The sequence below is a fragment of the Diadema setosum genome, chromosome 6 (genome assembly GCF_964275005.1).
Source record: "Diadema setosum chromosome 6, eeDiaSeto1, whole genome shotgun sequence".
NCBI lineage: Eukaryota > Metazoa > Echinodermata > Echinoidea > Diadematoida > Diadematidae > Diadema > Diadema setosum.
The window spans coordinates 5,068,993-5,089,342 of NC_092690.1; the positions used below are offsets into that span (position 1 = coordinate 5,068,993).

At 38.9% G+C, this 20,350-nt stretch overlaps 1 protein-coding gene across 1 annotated transcript in view; it reads right to left on the reverse strand.

The window, feature by feature from the left end:
• Positions 1-4,640: 4,640 nt before the first annotated feature.
• LOC140229915 (DNA polymerase epsilon catalytic subunit A-like) overlaps positions 4,641-20,350 on the reverse strand; it is a 70,879-nt gene continuing 55,169 nt past the window's right edge. The window contains exons 48-49 of the mRNA XM_072310114.1: positions 7,799-7,908; positions 4,641-6,647 (exon numbers count right to left, since the gene is read on the reverse strand). Of these exons, the coding sequence (XP_072166215.1) occupies positions 6,575-6,647; positions 7,799-7,908 (183 nt within the window). The 3' untranslated portion in view covers positions 4,641-6,574. The remainder of the gene's footprint in view (positions 6,648-7,798; positions 7,909-20,350) is intronic.

The following is a 20,350-nucleotide window of genomic DNA, read 5'->3' on the forward strand; positions in this document are numbered from 1 at the left end:
GAAAATATTAGGCATGATAAACAGCACATTATTTTTGGTGTCCCTAACGGCCGCATCCAGCCAAACCCATTGCGATCCTCTTGAACTTTCGGTCTGTGGCGAAGAGAATGGCCACGTTCCACCATGCGCTACTGTACGTCATGGCGCCTAAAATGTTCATCCAGCGCATCGGTAGGAAGATCCCGGCGGTTTCGGCTATCAGGGTAACTATCTTGGGTACCCACTGGAGGTAGAACGAGCTCGTAATGAGAGTTAGGGTGACGGTAGTCTTGAAACACTTCCTCATCCTGTACGCTGACTGCGGCGAGACGGTCTTGGCGCGCACCGGGTGAGACCCTCCCTCTCGGACTTCGTTGAGGATGTCGGGTCCTGACTGGAAGTTGGAGGGCGCGCTTGCCAATCCCGCTACGGTCAGAAACTTGGACGCTCTGCAAGAGAGGCGCCGGGCGATGACGAATGTGTGCAGATTTGCGAAGGTAATCATCGCAAGGAGACCGAAGGACATCCCGACAAGCACGTACATGGGTAATCTTATTGAGTGCAGTACGGTGTGCAGGGCCTCTGCGTCGCAGGTGACGAACGCTCTGAGGGCTTCTTCGAAAAGCGAATTTGGGAATGGCATATTAATGAAGGAAGTTGTCAGAGAGGAACAACAGCCCATGCCAAAGGCTACTTTTGTCCTGCATGGTGTGACAAGCGCTCGGTATCTTAGAGGGCGGACGACCATCAGGTACCTATTCAGATTGATCAAGAGAAACACTCCTTGGGTATTAAGCATAAACGCAATCTCCACGAAGGCGGTACCCATCACGATATTTCGCTGGGGCATTATTGACTGGCAGACCCGCGTGGTCACGCAGAAGGCACCAAAGAGACAACTGAGGGTCGCGAGTGCGCGCAGTAGGAAGTGAGATACCTCATCCAGGTTGGCGTTGGTCTTCCGAAGGACGGCTAGGGCAAATCCGTTGAAGGCTACCGTGAGGAAGAGCTGCACGTAGACTGAGATTGATAGGGCGTTCAACCCGACGAGGTGACTGTGGAACATGGTAATGTTCATAGGTTGGCAGAACGTCATGGTAATTTTTTTTTTTTTCGAAATCCGTCCTATAGGCCTACTTGTGGTGACAGACGGGGCAGACGACTGTTCTCCTTTTATTCAGTAAAGCCGTTTAGGAACTCATACCTTGCAATTTATGTTGAGATGTGAATATCCGTCTACCGGTACCTACAAGAATGACGTAGTTACTAAGATGAAACAGGTTGGTTGAAACTGGGTCTATACAGTTGATATGTAACCGTCTAGGGACCACTGACCGTATTAAAATCCAAATGCCATTACATGTGAGCGTCTCCAGTTCGCCTCTACCTGGATTTGGGTTGAAGTTGCGCGTTCGTTGCTCCAGAACGCACACAAACACACTTTCCTACGCATTGCTTTATCACCAACATGACCTCGATAGGAATGTGTGATCTTTAACATGATGAGCAACAAACAGCGTTATGCCACGTATTCACAAGCAGAAGAAGTGACCGTAATTATGCGGGATGAAAACAAAGAAAAAGAACAGAAGATAGGCGGTAAAGGGTAAAACAAACAAGAAGTGCAGTAGGAAAGACCCCCAAAATTGGTACACCATCTATTTCCCTATATAACACTTCGTTTTCCGTACGTACACAGAACCTACTTAAGAATGTGTCTATCAAGTCCTACACTCTCTTCAACAAGTTTGATTAAAAGCTAGTTCACTGTTTGACAACTCCTCTAGTTTTGACAGGAACATATTAGCGGCATTATGTCTACCAGTACCGGTAGGCCAACAACAATCAACGCATAACTCACGGCCAACTAATATGAATAATTAGCGATGTGCGGAGGATAAGCAGCGTCTAATAGAAACATACTCAAGTGCAAAAATCATAAACGGAATCGATACTCGTGAAGATTGCGTGCGTGTGTGTGTGTGTGTGTGTGTGAGTGAGTGATGAATGTGATAGGTCATTGCTTTCGGGTCATGTTTCTTTAGTAAGCCAATATATTGGACATTTAAAAGGAGATGGAAATACTAATTTCATCTCTCAGGGCATTCTCATTTAAATCTGGAACATTGTACATGTGCCCCACTTGGAACCCGGCTGATCGGGCCGCAACTGTCGCTCTCAAAAAACAACTACCTTCACATGTTCTTTAACTATAAAAATCGTCAGTGTTATATTTAGGTTGTATATGTACTACATAGGGATTTCAAAGTGGAACCACTCTGGACATTATCTGTCTTGCCCCATCTTGGTTCCCTCCACAGACCACCTGTCCTGCATGAACGATTTAATTTGTGACCGTACCCCCAGGAATGGCCCCTTCTTAGTTTGGTTAAAATGTGCACCTTGGGTTACACTGGTAGTTTAGGTGCGAAATTGAACCTTGTTTTAAACACCCTCCGTCCATATGTTTGCCAGATGGTTTTACCCTTTTTCGAGAAGGCTGAATCCGAATCTGGATGATGCAACTCTTGAGTCCTTATTTTTTTTGGAGATGTTCAAAATTGCCACCAAAATGGCTGCCGAAATCTGAAATTTCTAGACATTTCCACTATACGTGGCAAAAAATTGGAAACAAAAATGAAGATTTTACTTTATTTCAAGGCTGCTGAATCCGAATCTAAATGATGCAACTTTTGCTTCCTTAAGGATTTTGAGATATTTCAAGACGACCGTCAAGAATCGCAATTTCCATATTTCCACATATATGGTGAAAGTTGGGGAAATGATTATTTCAAACTAATTCGACGAGGATGCTGAATCCGAATCTGGATGTGGCAACTCTTGCATCCCTCAGGGCTTTGAGATATCCAAACTGGCTGCAAAAGTTGAAATCTTAAAATGAGTACTGTTTCCTTGGAGATGGCATATCCCTATGGATAATAAAGTGTTTTTTTTTTTCCTTATATCCTATTTCGAGGGCACTAAATCTGAATCTGGTTGATGCAAATCTTGCATCCGAGAGCATTATGGGATATTCAAGATGGTCGCTGAAATGGCAACCAATAATCTTGAATATCTCAAAACATTCAATTTATTCACCATTTATAAATGAATACTTAGACATAATTTACCATTTGCAGATGAAACAAAAATCCCGCTTTAGTGCTTCAAAATAGTTCTAAGACGTGAGTTAGGGATAGAACCAACACATGTAAGAATTTGAGTGAATTAGTAAAATTAATGTTAAGTATGTTTAAATATACAAAATGTGAACAAAGGTTATAATAAAAATGTTTTTAGACCAAACCGTCCACAGTTATGGTTTGAGAAAAATAGTGTTGTCTCCTTATATTTTAGGTTTATTGCAAAACTTTCACGTTGTAGGATGTTAATGTGATACAGCTGACCTGCACATATGCATCAAATGTGATATCTCGACCATTTTTTAAATCACTGCTCCCAAAGGTAAACTGTACCTTTAAATTAAAGTGTCTTGTTTTGGAGGCAGTCTTGAATATCTCACAATCCTCAAGGGTGCAAAAGTTCAGATTCCACACCCTACGAAAGGGTAAAACCATCAATTTATTTCAATGATTTTCCTGTTCTATATAGAAATACTTTTCTCAAAACCCTCGGGGGTGCAAGAGTTGCAGCACCATCAAAATAGAGGGTAAAAACAATCAAAAAACACCGGACAAACAAAAATGCAAGTTTAGGCACAAAATCTTACTTTAGTCAACCACACTATACGGGGAGGCTGAAGATTCATAACGACAGACACAAGAGACGCGATCACAACAGTATGCTGGAGCCCTTTGCTTTAAGGTGAGCTACACACTTTGGTCAATTCCTCTCATTGATGTGCAATAACTGATTGTAATTAATCTGGGGCTTCAATCGAGAGCTGACACTAACAAGTTAATGCTATGATGTACAAGCAAAACTAGGCTTCATCTGCTTGTCAGATGTCAGGTTAGATGAATAATTGGCAGCCATTGATTGTTAATGATTACTTCAAGTACGAGGGCAAATTCCCCGTTAGATTTTCTTGCACGTGTGTGTTGCATGTTTCACTTCTTACACTGCTCTTGCTCTCTCTCTCCTACAGCATACACAACACACACACACACATACACAGGCACATACAATGTATATATATATATATATATACACACATATATATATATATATATTTGTATATATGAATATAATACATCGCATATGTATATATATATATATATATATATATATATATATATATTTGTATATATGAATATAATACATATGTATATATATATAATTCATAACGAGCTAAGATATACATGTAGTGATATACCTGATCTACAGAGAGAAGTTTGCATATGGCTTGTGAATGTCCCATTCCTTTTTGTTCTCTTTTGCTGTTATTCCCTGAAGTCAAGTTACCCATGCTTTAACGAAATACCAGTGGTCGCAGGTAGCTTGTTACAAGTTCTCACGGTAAATATAATATGTATGAACATATATTAAATGTGCTTTTTACTTTTTTTTTCTTTCACGGTTAATACAATGTAGCCTACACATACTATTATTTGTGTGTTAGTGTCTACATCTTAACAAGTCTTAATGGTTCACATTGTTTGAAGAGATGTGGAAGGAAATGACATCAACAAGTCTCAGAGTCTCATAAAATATCAGCACTTTTATTCAACAAAAGAATGTTCGCACATCGACACTCCTTTCACAAAACATCTGAGCAGTAATCTTCATAACAATGAAAAGTCTATAAATATTGTACAGTGTACACTTCTTTCATCTTTTAAAATGACTAGCAACTGCTACACAATCGGTCTCGACATTTGAAATGATTTTTTTAACATTTCACTATTGACAGGTGCAACCATGGATTGTTGCCATCCCAGTGGCTTCAACACTGAATTTGGTAGATCTCACATGCTGTAATACTGTATCTACATACAAAAAATACACAATTGTTAATAAAGTATCATTATGGAAATAACTATTACCTGGGCATTTTAATTTCAAGAAGACTCAAACAAGACAACAACTTATGGACACAGGGAATAATGATACCATTGAATTCATAATCACATTTTGTTCTGTTGATTCCGCCTGTCTATGCGCATCTCAAAATGGTGGTGGGGAGAAGGAGCCCCGATAGAGCACAGCACCCTCGAAACAGTCATTGTAAATATATTTTTAATGCTACCCCTGCATGTAAAAATTATATTCAGTCTTCAATAATGAAAAGAGACAGATTTTATGGGATTTTAGGCACAAAGCGAAGGGGAGCTTGCATGCTACATTATGTACATTGTAGTTGCCAATTTGTTCTATGTTGATCACAACTTCAAAATATTATAACTTCCATAGTTTTCATCACAATCGCTCAAACCCTTGAATGTCCTGTGCGGTCCCCTGAAAATTTTCTGCTTCTATTCACACAAACTAATTTTCAGGGGGACTCCCCCTTTCAGGCTTGCTTGATGTGGCTTTAACTTGAACATGATGTGTAACAAGCCTATGTATTAAAGATAGGAAAATGAACAATTTACATGGAATCTAAAAATGACACATACAATTCTTGGGGTATACACATGAGAATTAAAATGTACAAATAAGATCATTATATCAACATTCATTACATTATAATAGACAGAATAGGACAGTTTACTGTATACATAATAATGCACGGACATTCAGTGCATCTTACATACTCAATACATTCTAATGCTTGGAACCATTTCGCATGCATCGGTGATTGCTTCATCAGGGAAAAGCTCCAGCAAGCTTTGTAGTTGTCAAGAACAACCTTTCTCAGAAAGGTTTGCATGAATAGGTAGGGCTGCACATTAACCCATTTTTTCTATTTGCCTGACCAGTGTGTCGGACCAGTTGTGGGTACCCAGTTTTTACTGGTGAATTCCTGAAAAGGGTACTCGTTCAACAATGATTTTTACTGGACAGGGACCATCAGACCAGTGCCAGTGTGCCAGCGTTGGAATAGGAATATGTTGGTAAACTGGTCTACAATCCAGATCACTGATACAATCTGAACATCTGCAGACACAGGGTATTGCAGACTTTCTCTTGAAATTGTCCAGTTTACTAACATATTAAATTTTTTGAATGTTTCTTCTATCATGACACATCAACAAACTATTCTGTACATTCTTTTCAACAGTCATCGATATGTTGGGTCAGCTTTCAAATTAGAAAAACCACTGTCAGAATGGCATGCATAAAATGTTAATATGTTAGCAAACTGGTTTATTGACTTGAAACCTATATTTTTCAAATAAAAGATATGTTATGACAATTCACGTATGAATTAGGTTTGTATGAGAATGTACATGTATGTGAATGTTTGATTATTTTCAACCAACTAAAAGCAAAAGCCATTCATGCAACACTTACAGGTATATCCACACTTTCTGCTTGGGTGTTTTCAACTGCTCTTCCACTTAAATGATCCATCAAATGTCTTGAAAAGTCTGAGGTTCAGAGCTTATTGGAGACCGTTGCCAACTTTGAGTGAACTGGCCGATCATGGTAAGCAAGCAAACACACCACCATCTTTTGCAGGGCACTTCTTTCAGGTCTGCAGGTCTGGGTTCATGCGTAGGATGAAGTCGACTGTCTCCTGAAGTAGAGTCATGTTGTAGTGTCTGGAAAGAAATGGAGTGGGAGGAGGGCACATAGTGAAGACTGACATGAATGACCTTTGACCTTGAAGGGGAATGTCAGGCAAGTTTAAAGGCAATACGAACAGAAAGAATAACATATGACAAGCACTACAGTAAAATTTTGTCAAAATCAGATCAATCGTACAAGAAGTGATGAAATATCACAGATTCACTAACTTTTGCATAACATTTCTCAAACATTAAATATGAATTATATGTAAATGAGTGCACTGATGATCTCACCCCATCACAATTGTTTACACACACATAAAAACAAAAAAAATCTGTAATGAACATGTGAAATACAATGTTGTTCCTGGATCTGTAACTTCAAAATCATGATCAGTTCGTTTTATCAAGTTTGGAGACTGGGACATAATTGTGTTTGAACAAAAAACTAGAAATGTCACAATGTTATGTACAAACCATATATATGGCAAGTTGTGAGGGGATGTCATCATTACTTCACTCTTTGCATATTTATATTGACTGTTCAAGAACTATTCTATGAAATATGAGCAAAACTTTATAATCTCATCACTTCCTTCATTTTCATCCAATATTAATCAAATTTGTATTCTTCAGCTTAGAAAATTTTACTCCTTTTCAGACTAACTTTCAACTGGTCCGGAATTTCCCTTTGAGGGAGCTTTCAAATTGTACTGGGGGTAAAACGTAATATAGATTTGTAATGAAAAACTGCCATCGGTTGAACCACTGACACACAATATTCGTCAGCACTGAATGGAGGGACAATCATATCTCATCAACTATTCAAAAGTGAGTATTTACATCAATGGTTAAAAGTTAAACCACCATTTGACCAGCAGAGTCTTGAAAATGAGAACTGCTTTATCAGGATGATTACATAATCACAAGTATCTTGTATGAAAGCCGAGGTGACCTATGATTTATTTCATGTTCTTCGCATCCAGGAAAAACAAATGATAGACATATTGTAAAACTATTTGAACACTGCTACATGGTGGAAATGTATTGTGATAGAAAACTATCATCATTTGCATATTACATCATTCAACATGTACAAAGGTTGGTGCTACTGGATTGATTCGGTTTAAGACGTGTATGAGGTTTGCGGCAGTTTTCTCATCTATTCAATTTCTGTGACTCACTTTGCGAGGTTGCTGAATGTTTTCACTTTCCTGATGAACGTCTCGTGAGCAATGACCGTCTTGAAGTTGCCTGCACACTCACAGTACGTGGCCATATTGCTCAGTTTCACCTGGTCAATAATAATCATGATGATAATAAAGGTAATAAGAAGAACGACAATAATTTTCCATGCATCTGGTAAACCACAATCAGCATAAAGTTCAGCAAAGATTTTTGGAATTGTTTACCCATTTCATAAAACAGATAACTCTTTTTTTTTTTTATGTGGGTGAATACAAATCATATACACACAGCACACCTCTGAAATATCCATAGCTTCAATGGGTCCTAATGATTTATAAGTAGTTTGTTTTACCTGCCAACCCTGAAACCCAAGAAATAGGGAAAAATAAGGGGAATAACTTAACCAATTGAGGAGGGGCTGATTTTGCTACAACACACATTCCCCATAGACACTTGCCTTAGTATAATCTCGGGACTCGTCCTCAACGGGTCAAAAATATAGACATTTCTAAATTTTGAGGGGAATACCTTAGAAATAAGGACATGCTTCCCATACATTACTACACCCAGATTTTCACATCAATTGGGACACATGATAAAATGGCTACAGTCATTTTCTCTTTTTTCCTTGAGTGAATCAAGGGACAGTCCCTATCAAATGGGGACTGTTGGCAAGTATGCTTTGTGTACACAAAACCTGTGAGACATTTGTGTATTGTGCCAGGGACATTAAATGGTGCATACAACACAGTTTCTGCATCACTTGCCAATTCACAGTGCTCACACAAAGGGTTGTCAACATTCTTTTCAAACTTACTTCAGTGTCATTGGTGTCATTGGTGATTGTTATTCAAACTCTTTATTAGGGTTATCATAATCACTTTCACAAGCTCTGGGACAGAAAGTGGCAAAACAATGAGACAATACAAACACAAGTACATTAAATGACAACATTACTATGACATGCACTACCTGCTCAATTTTCCTTGTCATCAACATTGTCAGTTTTGACAAAAGAAATACAGTCGAACCTCAATTATCCGGCCATCGATTATCCAGATTCTCTGTTATCCGGATGTTGACTGGTTGACATTCTTTTACTGTTTTTATGTATTTTCAGTGCCAAATGTCACTCAAACAAACAAACAAACGTTCAACCATTATTGTATTAATACATGATGGGACATATTCTCATCATCGCAGCGGACTGAAACTTTAAGACAGTTTGTGAGATGATGTCAAGGACTGGTGCCGTGCTTGCAACTGGCACTGAGTGCACAGCAGTGGTTACAGTACAATGCTGCGGCAATATTCGACAAGTTGCAATATCAATCTCATTGTCGGTGAATATCAAACAAACATTACATGAAGGGATAATTTACTTATAATTTGTTTTATTACCGTATCATATGAAGTACAATGTATGAAACGGGACAATGCTAAGCAGATAATCATAATACAGTGTATTTAATAGTGAACTGGTTATAGCATTTGTATACCCCATCATGATATGCTAGAAAGTGCTGTACTTTGGCATCCATTGTATCTCTCTTATCTGGCTGAATCGATTATCCAGATGACCACTGGTCCTGACATGGCCAGATAATTGAGGTCCGTCTGTACAGCCCACACAGCATAAGGTGATTTTCACAGAACTGAGGAAAACGCATCAACATCGGCAATATTCAACTTACAGACGAATGTGCATACTGGGGAGTAATAAATATAAGCTATGACTGTAATTTGGGACTTTTTTATCTTTACTGCCTCCGCAAAGGAAGGAGGAGCTTAAGTGATCATTGGCGTTGGTTTGTCTGTTTGCAAAATAACTCAAAAAGTTGTGAACAGATTTGAACGAAACTTGCAGGGAAAGTTGATAATGACACAAGAAAGAGATGATTTAATTTTGGTAGTGACCCGGGAATTTTTATGGATTTTCTAAAGAATTTTCTTATCTTTTGCAACATTTTCTTGGGTCGGTGATGCAAGATCAAATATTGAATCTCTACAGTACCAGTATGTCATTTCTGTCAAATCGTTACCAAAAACAAAACAAAACTAGAAATGTCGCTACAGCTACTGGTTATACCCCCGCCAAACAACATTTCATAAGCTTTGGTCAAAACAACATTTCATAAGCTTTGGTCAAAAAAACTGAGGAAGTAGTTAAATCTGCAAGATCTTTCCTTGATCTTCAGCCATTAATATGCCGTTACCATGGCAACGTACTTTCAGGTACTGTCGAAAAATGCGTCTTGCACATCTACAACCAAAGGCACACATCTGTATCAAGTTTCATGGAAATTGGGCAAAAACTGAGGAAGTAGTTTGCAACACAAAATTTTCCATCATTTTGGCTCATAATATGTGAGCTGTTACCATGGCAACATACTTTTTGTCACTGTCAAGAAATGTGTCATGCTGACCTATATCCTAAGACAAACATTCAATATGAATTCCATGAGAATTGGAAGAACACTGATGAAGCAGTTTTGCCATGAAGCATTTTGCCCTATATTTTACCAATAACATGCCGTTACCATGGCAACGCACTTTTTGCCACTGCGGAAATATGTGTCTTGCACATTAACATATTCAGATGAACATCTGTACCTAATTTCATAAAAATTGATCAAAAACTGTGGGAGGAGTTCGCGACGCAAGATTTGTACCCATTTTTGCCCATAATATGCCGTTACCATGGCAACGTACTTTTGGGTACTGTCAAAAAATACATCTTGCACATCTACAACCCAAGGCACACATCTGTGCCAAGTTTTATGGGAATCGGTTGAAAACTGAGGAAGTAGTTCGCGACGCAAGATTTGCAACGGACCGACCGCCTGACCGACTGCCCGACCGCCCGACCGACCGCCCGACCGTCCGCTGATTCCTATATACCCCCTTCAAACTTCGTTTGGCGGGGGTATAAAAAGTTCTGAATACATTGTCTCATGTCCCAAGTACATAATAACAGATTTATGTCATTAAATGGATGAATTCTCATAAAAATTACAATGGTATCAAGAACAACACTAATTGGTCGGCACTGTTTTTATTGGCAAAACGCTACATTAATGAATACCGCAGTGATTCACTTGGTATCATTCTCACGCTTTAAGTGGAAATACATCCCCCCAAAGAGAATAAATTCTAAAAAGAATAAGAAAAAAAAATCACACAAAACTGTCCTTAGTTTTAAACTCTTAGAAATATGTACCCTGAACGCAAGACAAGGGCAATTCGTTTTTGTTTTGCTTTGTTTTATTTCATTACTCTAATTGCCAATTGAAAGTGTGACTACAGTTATTATCTTAGCAGATCCCCCCCCCCCCACAAAAATGCACTCTACACTGTCTTATATCTATTCATCTTCATAAAGTCTTCCTCATTTTTTGTGTTCTAAACCATCCTTTAACTCTACGAAAGGTTCTCTCATTGCAAGTCTAAGATTTTTTTTCCAACTGTAATTGCTTAATGAAAGGGTGACTACAGAAGGTAAAGTAATAAAAAAGGAAAGAAAACAGTGTGTTAAGAATATGTTCACAATGAATAGGCTTTTCTCTGTTAGCTGATCAGCATGTCTGCTGGAGTCCTGATTGGCAAAGATGTCTGGAAACGAATCGTGAATGAATAGAGATTACCTAATCCCCTTAATCCCTAGAGTGGCATCATGTATTTTCCTGTTGGACTGAGGCACATAGTTGCATCCCAGTAAGATGGCTAATGCCTAATTACAATCACCCTCCCCTAATAAAGTCGAATATTTTTGGACTGAAAACATAGCCTCAACTTAGAGAAAATGCAACTGATGAGGGAATAAAATCAGTAGATTATAAAGAGAAAAGGACTTGAAAAGTACTTTCAGCTTAGGCGGTTATTTGACTAATGCGGGGTTGACTTTATTCTTAACCCTAACTTACCGGGGGGGGGGGGGGGGGGAGGGCATAATGCCCCCCCCCCCCCCTCGAAGAATTCTGCGACCATTCCGGCGGGCAAAATTTTTTTGACCACGCCGTTCGCACAACTTTTGAGACCAAATTTATTGCGCCCGGGCATACCGTTTCGAAGCCACGCCCCTTCAAAAAACTTTCGTCAACCCCAAAATTGCTCAAAAACATGATTTTGTGTACAAAGTCAATACAAATTGTGTTTTTTCAATTAATTCATATTATGATTCATATTTTTCATTTTAATCGCTGAAATCAATTTATTTTAGTATAATTATGCTTCAAAAAATGTGTGTGACAAATTCTGCTAAAAAGCAACAAAAACAAAAGTTCGAAAAAACAAAGAAATACATAAAGAATTGATAAAACAATAAAAAACATAAGAAATTAATTTTGATACTGAAATTTTTTTACCCACAAATGTTCGGAATGTCACTAGGAATATTTACACCAAAATTCAGCATTCCATAAGCTTTTATAAGCCAATTACAGACGAAAATGAGTTTTTTTGCATATATTTGCATAATTAATTGATTTAAAATAGAAAATGCAAATTTTGTGAAAATTTTACTTAAGAGTCTTGTAGATTACATCCGGCTTTATATTCATGCAATTTTGTGGCGATCGCGCGATCAACGGCCGAGATCTGAAGGGGGGGGGGGCCATAATGCCCCCCCCCCGGAATTCAAGCTCGCTAAATAGCCCAGGTAAGTTAGGGTTAAGCGAGGTTGACAGTATTAGGTCATGTCTGAAAGCTGATGAAAAAACTTGATGAATTAGCAGCAAAGTGTCTGCGCACTGAATGAGTTAATTTGAAGTCAATTTGGAAGACTGTGGCTTATTTCGATGATACTGTAATCGAGCCTAAGTGATTTACACTTCAAGTCAGGGACTGAGTAAATGTTCCTGCAGTTACCCAGCTTTGAGTTACAGTAAATTTGACACCTCTTGCTACAAAAAAATCTTGTGGTCAACTCGTGGTTAACCCAATGGAAAAAGTATCGGGATATTACAGAAAAAGTTGCCATTATCAGCCCAACGCAATCAGGGTTGTTAATTTTGACATATGAAGCAAAGCCAACACACAATTCGAAAGTATGCCACAGATACTCAAAATTTCATTATGTTTATGAGGTGAATTATGTCACCTTCATTAAAAATGTGCTCATTAATTTCCAAATTAACAGCCCTGCTCGCGGGACAGTTTCACTTCAATTGAAATCTGATTACTTGATGATCAGAGAGACACGTTTAATGTGATCAATATGAAACTGATAATCTAAACTAGATCACGGAGAAGTAAAGAAGGCATTCAAGTCTCTCCTGCCATTGTTCTTTGATACAAGGATCGACTGTCTGACCGACATACATGTACAATCCATGTAAAAAATACCTTTCACATGGTTATGTCTAGCATAATTATGTTCAAGGTCACTCAATCTTGATAACAATGAACAGTCACATACATAAAGTAATTAGCCATTAATAGCAGCCCTTCAAAGCACTGTTTAGCAATGATTTTTATCAATGAATGAATTGCACTTTTCAACATGTCACCCTGGCATCTTTATATTGTGTGACGAGAGCGATTTGCAAACCAGGATTTATGATGCACATGTCAGCATTCTGACAGATATTACGTAAACCTTGCAAATATTTTTCCTGTAATACACTTCCCCTAATATCTTATGTTGTGCAGGCCTGCACACTAACCTATTTTTCCTACTGGTCCAACCTGTCTGTCAGACCAGTAGGTGCCCAGTTTTTCCATCTTTTACCGCTCAATTCCTGAAAAAGATACTGGTCTGACAGTGATCTTTACTGGTTAGGGACCGTCGGAACAGTGCCAGTGTGCAGCCTTGTGTTGTGTGACAAAAGCAATTTGACTATTACTTGAAAGGCAGAAATGTTTGCGTGCATTTTTATCTCACAAATATTGAGATAGCCACGATTTGCAAAATTAAAATGCACACAAAAGTTCTTGTCTACACAAAACATGCATTGAATACCAGTGGAAAATTGTGAAAATTTTGTACTACGAAAAAGACCGTTGGCTCCGATTCCCAAGAATTTCACGGCGCAAAAATATCTTACTTTAAAGTACTACACAATCAATTGGGAAGTCCTCACTTCTCATGCAATCACTGTACAATGTGTATCTGCAGTGAGTATGTGGGCTTCACTTGTACACTAATCTGAAGCTCATTGGTCTTATTTGACCATTTACCAGACTATCCTTAATCTTCCTACATAAAAATCTTTGCTTTTCAATCTATTTCTATCCATTACACTAAACAAATTTATAATTGGCTTTACCAGCATGCATTCCCTAGAAAGAAAATGTGGGGCATTGGTTACATCTTCTACCACTTAACCCTAACTAGGCCGGGGGGGGGGGTGCTCCGAGGCCCCCCCTCAACGTTTCGCGCGATGTATCGCTAACGCGAAAAGCTATCGCCGCAACGCTTCATTACTTTTTTCTTTTGAGTCTCCCTCATCTTTTGACACCAAATTTACGATGCCCGGACGTGCAGTTCCGAAGTTGCGCATAAATATGTACGTGCATGTCAGACCAAAAATTGCTCAAAAACGTGCATTCGCGTACAATTTCAATGCAAACTGTGTTTACAGGCAAAGTTCATAAAAGCATGATTATTTGGGGGTTTTATTGATTAAAATCAATTAATAACATATTTTCTTGTTCAGAACAATGTCGCGAACAAATTTCATCAAAAAAAAAATGGAAAACATAAAGTCGAAAAAACAAAGAAATAAATAAGAAATTTAAAAAACAATGAAATACTTAAGAAATTTTTTGTAATTGCAGAATTTTTTTCTCCTACATTTCCTAAGGACACTAAAAGGAATATTTACACAAAAATGTGCCTGTTTTGATCTTTATTTAGTGATTTATACCAAATTGTCTGATTTCATGCATCATTATGCATAAATCAGCATAATTTATGCATCATTATGCATAAATTAGCATAATTTAGCATTAGATTACGTCATAGGCAATGTGTGTGCCAATTTTCGTTGCAATCGCGCGGTCGACAGCCGAGATCTGGAGGGGGGCCTGGGAGGAACCCCGCACTCTATCATCGACCTAAATAGCCTGGCCCAGTGCCGTATATTAAGAGAGTCTGGCCAACTCATAAATTGGACGCCATGTCGTTACCCAGCGTACTATGCGCTTATGGTTTAAGCGTGTGCGCTTGGAGGGTTAAGTGTGTACGCGCAGGCGTCCTAAAGGCGCGGTGTTACTTGACTTTTCTTTCTCTTAGAGAGAGAGAGAGAGAGAGAGAGGGGGGGGGGGAGAGAAAGGGGGTAGGTTGAGGGAGGGACATTCTTTCATTCCATCCATGTTGAACAAAGCCAACAATCAATCATTTTTACACCTTCAAATAGACACAAGCACACAGGTATACCGTATAAATAATAGGGAAGCTGTCTAAAGGACATAATTCCTGAATATATGATGAATTATTGCTGTGAAAATAAAAGAAGAATTCACAGTAAGTCGTATCGTAAACTTTCACTAGACTGTATGCTATGTATATTGTCAAGTTGTTCAGGGAACAAGAATATTGTATAACAACATGATATATAAATTTACAATTCTAGCTGTGCAGAGGATAGACAAATTCCACAGTTATTACTGTTTCGCACGTAAATACATTGTAATCATCAATACCATCCTATTTAGTCTCATATATGTATGAAACTGACATGAAGGCCGATTAGTATGTAATTCAAAAGGAATACACCTATGTACAATGTACAACATGAAAGAGTGATGTCACCAGTATTAAAGGTAGGGAATCCCATTTGCATGCTTTAAATGAAGAGTTGTATAAATACAGTGGTATGTTGAAGAGAGTATCATTTTAGAAACTCCCATTAAGTATTGAAAGTGGAAGGTAACATTTAGTACATTTTTATTGACAGTTAGATTTTGAATTGAATTTTTTTCGGGGCTTACCGTAAATTCCAGTACATTACTAGGCTACCTTTGCAGACCCATGCACTGCATGTGTGTCCATCATGTATATTTTGTGAAGAAAGTTCATCAAAACTTACAAACATTTTTATATACATTCTTGCCACACACTCTATATGTTATTTCATCAGCTCTTGTACTTTTAGATTTGTGTTTATAGATAAAAAATACAGAAGACTGCAACAAAAAGGCTTAAGTGTGGCTGACACACAGAACTACTGAGTAGTTGAGTTTTGTGCATTATTCAAATTGCAGATAACTGTTGACTTCCAAATTTCTCAGCAGTGGCCTAAACAAGTCCCCTGACATTCATATTTAATGTTTTGCTGCATTTTGGGAGGTCTGTAAAAGGTATCCCCTACCTTTAAGGTATGTCAAATGATCTAAAATTGTTTAAAAATAATATTTAAAAAAGACATGTTGAACAAAAGCACAAGTACTTTACCTGGATAACATAATATGAAGGATATCCTCAGTGACATCTGTACCAAACAATAATAATAAAAAAAAACACACCAATAAAGATGTCCTAATGGCGACCAGTATTCCTCCGCCATATTGCATTGTTCTCTTAGCAGGTGTAGAGTACGTCTTGACAATGTTATACGACAGTTTCACATAATTGGCAGAAAAAATGGCAAATTTGTCACTAAATTTAATGCGTCGAATGTTTACTTTCCTTGAACTAGGTATGAATGGATGTCTTTTATTGTTTAAGAGAGCAAGTATTAAGGAATTTGAGCATTTTTACTTTTGCTTATTTCTTCTCACTACTTTTTACTTACTACTATTTTCATGGCAATACTTTCAACGGTTATTTTAAAAATATACAGAAAATGCTGTCATTTCAGTATTTTCACCTACCTTTGACCATCATGGCCAAAATCTTTCCCTATCACGCGTCATTGTGTAGTAATGATGGCATGCAAATACGTGTACCATATTTGGTTTTAAGTTTGTGAATTGGGTAATTTCCAAGGTATTTAGGAACTGCATGGGTAATAGTATTTCAACAATAGAGAGTAGAATTTTAACATTACATTTTACCTGACATTGATCCTTGACCCTTACCCCCCTCCCATACCCCCACCCCTTCCCCCCAAAAGAAAAAAAAAAAAAAAATCACGAGAAAATCACGGTCAGGCAGTAAGTTTCGTTTCGAAATACCTGTACTTATACCTCCAGATATTGCATAAATATGGGGGAAATAGTGATATTTTAAGAATTAAACCATTATATACATGATTTTGACCTTTCACTTGGAGCGTGTTTACACAAAAGTTTAGGCCCTATAAGCTAAAAACAAAACTTTGTCCACTCACACAAGCAAACATGTCAAGTTTCATTACCTCAAACAGTGTCCACAATATTGATTGCGATATGAAGGACAGACAGAAGGACGGACGGACGACCAAAACAAATGCCTCAGGTGACACTTTTGTATGTTATGGCGGAGACATACAAATGTGAATCAAAACTTGGATAGTCTGAAAGACACCGCGAGGAATCCAAAGAAAACAAATCAGATATATATTTTCCCGTCGCACTCTGATTTCCCGCTTTTTCCTTTGTTTTGGATCTGTCGGAAAGCGGTGCATCATTACACTACTTAAAGAGCCAGGTCGGTTCGCGGAACGCCATGCTGCTCAGGAAGGCATGACGGATCTTCAGTTTATGGCAATAAGATATCAAAATATCTTTCGCGTTGTACCTTCTACTTCAATAAAGTTGACAACCTTACGGCAATGACATATCCCCACTGCACCATGACTGATATTCAGGGGAAGTCCCCAAGGCAAGCAATATTAGCGCGTAGCTGCGCGTAATGAACAATGGGCACTGCGTATGAGCTCTGCTCGCGCCCGCGTGATTGACTTTGGTAACGACATGGCGCCTGTAGGTCACGGGACCAGCTTTTGACCAATCACAGGCTTCAAAACACCTAAGCCGAAAACCGAGTTGGTCAGACTCTCTTAATATACGGCACTGGCCCGGCCTAGTTAGGGTTAATGTTCTACCGCGAGGGAAACCTTCAAAGATTTCATAACTTGATCTACTTGAATTCACATCCAGAGAATTTTACTTTGGCTACATGACATAACCTTTGACCTTGACCTTTTAATTGGTGTAATTTAAGGCAACTACATGTAAATGGCCATTCATATCTATCCCTTCAACACACAATACTGCCAATGGATATCAGTAGCTGAAGCTTGTGTTGAAGAATGAAATTCTTAACCAAAGTGCAATAAGCTTTGAACTTGATCTTTGCTGTATCAACACTATCAATTTGAATGCAAATAATCATGTAACATTAATTTCTACCTTGTCTGCCAACAAACATCATCACTGCATATGTCTGATTGCACCAATGACTGGGAATGATATTTTATCTAAACATGTTGTGACCTTTGACCTTGCTCTCTGTGAAACTTTGTGCTCAAAACCAGAGCATAGAAGTAGATTTCTCTGTTGTGACCACAAATTTTGATCTGGTACTTGGAAATGTTTGAAGGGTCTTGTTATGTGAGCTTTCATAAAGTGATATGAGAACAGAAAGCGACCTATAATTCAATTGGCAACAAGCAACGCTGCTGTAAAAAGGGAGGTTCCCGATGAATGATTCTTTTCATTTTGAAGTGTTGTTGAAGAGTTACGAGTGATCTTGGAACTTCCCAGTGGTTGTCTGGCCTTTTAAACAAGAAACTATGACAGTGGTCTTCCGAGATAGAGACAAGTTCTTGAACAATAAAAGCCACAGAGTACTAAAGTGGAGACTTCACAGTCTTTTCTTAAAGATAATATAAAGTTTTGGTATTACCTCAGAAGTTTCCCTGAATTTCCTTGTCTTAGTTTGTGTTTCAGGTGAAAGTACCTTTCATATAACTAACACTGTGAGACTTACTCGCCCCAAAGTGCTCTCATGTCTTAGTAATCATGCAATAATGGTTTCGTACCAGAGCCACCGCCGTACGGCGGCGGCGAGGTAGCACACGTATTGTGCGAATATCACTGCGACCAGCAGCGTGCAGCCCCATACGCATACTGTGTAGCTAACTGCGACCAGCAGCCCCATACGCATAGCTAAATGGGGCTTCGCATTGTAGCTTACAGGATCATGACAGATTTAGTATCGCGGGTAAATATCAACTTAAAATCCAAAAATGTCTTCAATTCAAACACTTACCAGATAAGTTGAAGTATTGAAAACAGGCTTTGGGAAACGTTTGGTTTTGCCAATAGTCCCTTTCTGTTCAAATTGATGACTGAATGTGACTCGGTCGAGAGGACCTTGGGAGAGCTACACTGAATTGACGGCCAGCGCATGCGCACACAAACATCTTATCCGTTCATGGATTTGAAATTTGTTCGCATGTGATGTGTGCGTATGCGCTGGCCGTAGTAATCAGTGTATGTAGCTCTCCCAAGGTCCTCTCGACCGAGTCACATTCAGTCATCAATTCGAACAGAAAGGGACTATTGGCAGAACCAAACGTTGCCCAAAGCCTGTTTTCAAGACTTCAACTTAATTGGTAAGTCTTCAAATTGAAGAATTTTGTGGATTTTAAGTTGATATTTGCCCGCGATACTAAATCTGTCATGATCCTGGATGTTACAATGCGAAGCCCCATTACGCTATGCGTATGGGGCTGCTGGTCGCAGTTAATTGCATGATTACTAAGAAATGAGAGCACTTTGGGGCGAGTAAGTCTCACAGTGTTAGTTATATGATAGATACTTTAACCTGAAACACGGAACTTCAGGGAAACTTTTGAGGTACCAAAACTCTTTATTATCTTTAAACTGTAAAAGTGGAAATTTGTGTGATGTGGAAATTTACCACATTTCACGCGACCAAAAACAATTACTGAAAAAGGATGCAAATATTTTACTTGCTATTGACCGATTCGGGTTCGTTGAGGGCAGCAGACATTTTATGGCACTGGGCGCAGCCATGAGCTCAAATTGCGGTGTCTCAGCCGACCCCCCCTGCTCTCCCCCACCCCACGGGCAACATGTTTATCGCGCACTTGTAACAAAGGTTCGCGCACTAAGCAAGCATTCGCGCACTCAGCACGAGACGCCCATTGGCTAAAACAACCATGCATCAGTTTCTCATTAAGCGCGCGTGAGAGGGGTGGGGAGAGGGAAGGGGGGGGGGTCGGCTGAGACACCACAGTAATGGCGCTGTCCATGCCAAAAATACACATAGCGCGTCACAGAATCGGTCAATACCTTCCAGAATAAAATGTCTTGATTCCACAGAATTCAAAATTACTAGGGTGAAAATATCCACCTTTACAGTAGCTCAGTGCTGGTTCTACATAAGATATCCTTGCAACAGGCTCTTGGGAGTCAGTGGGTTGGAACTGGGTACAAGCCTTGTCGGCAACTGCTGCCTTCAAATATATTTGGACCACTTGAGGTAATTCCTTAGAACAAGTTTCAATGACAATGAATGGCTATGATGTCACACTTTGGTATGCTATGAAGTCATGTACGGAAAGCCTGCCCTCCTCTTTCATCCTCAATCAGGATGTTTGCAATGGATCTTAACCCACGAGGATGAGCTGATTTTGATACAAGTACTACTCGGG